Here is a 4,155-nt window from a genome sequence, read left to right as displayed (position 1 = left end):
TCACCATCATATTTGAGGGACAGTTTTCCTGGGTATGTAATTCTTGGTTGAAAATTTTTCTCTTTCAGGGTACCATACCATTGCATTCTCGCTTGCACGGTTTCTGCTGAGAAATCAGAGCTTATTCTTACAGACTGTCCTTTGTAGGTAACTTTTTATTTTTCCCATGCTGCTTTCAGGATTCTGTCTTTGTCTTTGGTTTTGATGATTTCTTTTTTTCCATGGAATTTCCTGTGCTGACCTCATTTTGTGTATGAATTTTGTTATAATTTCCTTCGTTGCGGTTGTTTTAGTATTTGCTGAGTATTTGTGCCTCTCCTCTTTTTATTTTGATGCAATGGTTTATTAATTTTCTTTGAGGTTACCTTGTGACTTATTATTTTCTATCCACGTTTAGAATAGTCTATTCTGTCTTACAGTTGTCTTGAGTTCCTCACTCTTTGAAAATTCTTTTCCTATACTGTTTTTTCCCTCTTTTTGGTTTGTAGTTGTCCTCATTTACCAATTGACATCTCTAGTCCTGGTTTACAGTTTTGTAAGTTTATTTTACTTTGGATACTTCTATAACTGAGTTGGTTTCTAGGTTATGTTGTCATGTGTCTTAATCATTGTCTGTTGTCTGCTGTTACTAGTTCTTTGTCTGAAAGACTCTTTTTAGGATCCCTTGTAAGGTAATTTCACCATCATATTTGAGGGACTGTTTTGCTGGGTATGTAATTCTTACCTGGCAATTTTTTCTTTCAGAATTTTATATATATCATCTTCTTGCCTCCTTGCCTGCATGGTTTCTACTGAGAAATCAGAGCTTAGTCTTACTGGTTGCCCTTTGTAGGTAACTTCATTTTTCTCATGCTGTCTTCAGATTCTTTTTTTGTCTTTAGTTTGGTGAGTATGATTATGATATTTCTTGGTGATTTTCTTTTGGGATGTCTCCTTGTTGGGGTTTGTTAAACTTCTTGAATGGGTATATTCTCATTTTACATTATATCAGGAAAATTCTACTCCAGTAAATCTTTGACAGTTTTCTCTGTGGTTTTATTTGTCTCTTCCTGTTCTAAAATTCTGACAACACATAGCTATTCTTCTTAAGGGAGCTCTGGTGGCGTAGTGCCTAAGACACTTGACTGCTAACCAGAAGGTTGGTGGTTCAAACCCACTAGCCACCCCTCGGAAGGAAGATAGAGCAATCTACTTCCGTAGAGATATTGCCTCAGAAACCCAAGGGGGGGGTCATTATGAGTCAGAGATGACTCAATAGCACATAACAACAACAGCAGCAACAACATTCTTCTTAAGGTATCCCACGTGATCTTAGGCTTTCTTCATTTTATTTTAATTATTTTTTTCATTGATCCCTTTAAAAAGTATCATTGAGAGATTTGTCTTCAATCTTACTAATTTTATCTTCCATTAAATTAATTCTACTCCTTTGCGCATTCATTGTGTTAACTATTTCAGAAATTTTAGTGATAATCTTCTGCATTTCTATTTACTGTTTTTATTTTGTCAATTTATTCTTGTATTCTTTTCCTGAATTGTTCTAGAGTTTTGTTTGTGTTTTCCTTAATTTTGTCAGTCTTTTCCTTGATCTATATCTCAATCCATTGAAAGTACCTAAATATAATTCTCTTGAATTCTTTATGAGACCATTCCAATGCTGGTTCTTCCTCAGGGAGGTTTTCTAGGTCTGTATCCTGGTCCTTTGTTTATACTACTTTATCTTGCTTCTTTGTCTGTATTGTGATGGTCAGTTGTCTCCAAGATAATGTGATGTCATTGTATTTGTATTTAATTGGTGACTGTATATTATTATGATTTGTACAGCTTTTTTTTTTTTGTATATTTTGTTTTGATATTTCTGAGTGAGCAGGGCTATTGTGTTCCTCTCTTTGATAGTTGGCAGCACTTAGGCATTCACCACCTGTCTCCTGGGAGGTGTGATAGAGAATGAGAATGTGTGCACAGATCTCTGTTAACTGTTCATGATGAGCAGTTCAGAGTGAGTTGGACTAGTATTGTCTGCCGCTTATAATTGATAACTTGGTGGAGAAGCAAGTTGTGGTTTTTACCCAGTAAATGGGACTGCAGGAAGTGTGAGTATACTTGAGTTGTGTGGGCACAGTTGCTTTCTAGTTCTCAGCCTCCAGTGTAGTTGTCTGTGCTATTCTTGGCAAGCAGAGCCTATTCTTAGGTTGCTGCCTGGATGCGAACACTGCTTGCAAATATTCAAAATGGTCATCCCCTCGGGACATCTGACAGTCTGCAGTTCTGTTTGTGTCCTTATTCACTGTTTTCCGTCAACTGCCAGTGGGGTTGCCCATGCGGTCCTTGGCAAGCAGAGCTGATTCTTAGGTTGCCTCCTGGATTGGAGCACCAGTTGTAAATATTCAGATTGGTTGTCCTGTCAGGACAGCCAACAGTCTGCAGCTTCATTTGTCTCCTTATTTACTGGTTTCATTCAGGCTCTTCTGTTGGTTTGTATTTAACCCACTTCTTTGTCCTTCCCTTCAAAGTTCAGGGTTCTAGGATAATCTTCTATATATCTGTTTTAATTAGTTTCTTGTTTCTTTGTTGTAGAAGGTCTGGGTAGCTTGTCTGCCTATTCTGCCGTCTTCAAGACTCAGGGTATGAACATATTTGAAACTAAGGAGCCTATCAAAAACATTTAATACCTGTTATGACTCACATACACTTACATGGACTCATGTGAGTCCTGGAAGAAGTTCTGTAAGAATGTACCTCTTTGTCAGGGAGTTTTCTGGCTGAAGAGGAAGGCATTGGGGTAGTGGAAAAGAGAACACTTATCCCTTACTATAAATGTTTCCGTATTGTCTTTTTGTTTTGTGTAAACTGAGAACAAGCAACTTAGAATAAAAATTACTATGTTCTCAGCCTGTGCATCAATCAAGATGATATATAAAATGTGTTTCCACTCTCAAAAATACATGATCCAGGTAGAGTTGTGGTGCTAACTTTTAGGAATAGTATAGATGTTCAGAGAAGTCACATTAGTAGCAGAAAGATTTGTGGAAGATATTTTGCATGAAAGGTAGGAAGGTAGAGAGATCTTTCCAGCTTTGTGGACTGTGTAAATCCAAGATAGTTTCTTAGAATGCAGTTTGTGCAACATACATTGCTTTGAGGAGGATACAGAGATGAGTCAGATATAATGTCTCACTTGTTAGATAAATGGGGAATAATATTGAAGCCTAGAGATGATATGCACAAATACAGTGTTTGCAAAGAAAGGTACAAGTAATGTGCTGGACGTTCTGGCGATGGAAAATTTTCCCTTAGGAAGTTTGTGTGGGACACTTCCTAGAGTACTTGGCACTTGAAATTTGGTAGTGATGGACTCCACAGCAGAGCAGGATAATTATAACAGATCTTTTAAATGAGATGGTCAGTTTGAAGTGGCATTATGAAGCCCAGTTTGCTAAAAATACAGAATTTGAGAGATGGAGGGAAGCTTTTATTATTACAGAAGATGCAGAAGTGGATTTGGGTTTTACTGAAGACATGGATTACCTATGGATAGGTAAGCTTACTGAGGGATAAATTTAATTTCATGAGTAGATTAAAAAAATTCCAAAAATTAACTTTAATTAATATAAAAACAATTTTCCCCAATATATTCTTTTATTTCAGCTGACAAGCTACTTTCTTTTTCTAGAGTTTACCGTGGTGGGCTTTGAGATGTGTGAATATTCATCAGCAGTTGCTCGAGGGGTGCTCACCTCAGCTTTTTGCTCTTGCTGAATCCTGTATTGATCAAGGTATGTAGCAAATTTTTATTTGATTGGGCATGTAGCTACATTCTGATATTTTAGATTTTCACTTTATTCTTTGACCAGGTAAATAAATAGTGACTTTTTCTTTGAGGTTATTCCTTTTTTTTTTTTTTTTTGCTGACCCTCTAGTTTACCAAGCATGATGTTTTTCTCCAGGGACAGTTCCCTCTTAATAACATGTCCAAAGTATGTAAGTTGAAATCTCACCCCCTCACATCTAAGGAGCATTCTGACTGTACATCTTCTATGATAGAGTTATTCATTATTCTGGCAGTCTATGGTATATTCATATTCTTTGCCAACAGCACAATTTAAACTCAATTCTTCTTTTGTCTTCCTTACTAATTGTTCAGCTTTTACATGC

General features: G+C 36.7%; 1 protein-coding gene across 1 annotated transcript in view; it reads left to right on the top strand.

Annotated features, from left to right (window-relative positions):
- The window catches only part of TTC27 (tetratricopeptide repeat domain 27), a 393,959-nt gene that overhangs the window by 53,965 nt on the left and 335,839 nt on the right, over positions 1-4,155 (top strand). Inside the window, exon 5 of the mRNA XM_007938793.2 lies at positions 3,674-3,776. Coding sequence (XP_007936984.1) covers positions 3,674-3,776 — 103 coding nt within the window. The remainder of the gene's footprint in view (positions 1-3,673; positions 3,777-4,155) is intronic.

The sequence above is a fragment of the Orycteropus afer genome, unplaced genomic scaffold (genome assembly GCF_000298275.1).
Source record: "Orycteropus afer afer isolate SDZICR_OR568_19922 unplaced genomic scaffold, OryAfe1.0 scaffold00054, whole genome shotgun sequence".
Taxonomy (NCBI): domain Eukaryota; kingdom Metazoa; phylum Chordata; class Mammalia; order Tubulidentata; family Orycteropodidae; genus Orycteropus; species Orycteropus afer.
Note: the sequence above shows the minus strand (reverse complement) of the source record. Positions and strands in the feature narration are given on the sequence as shown.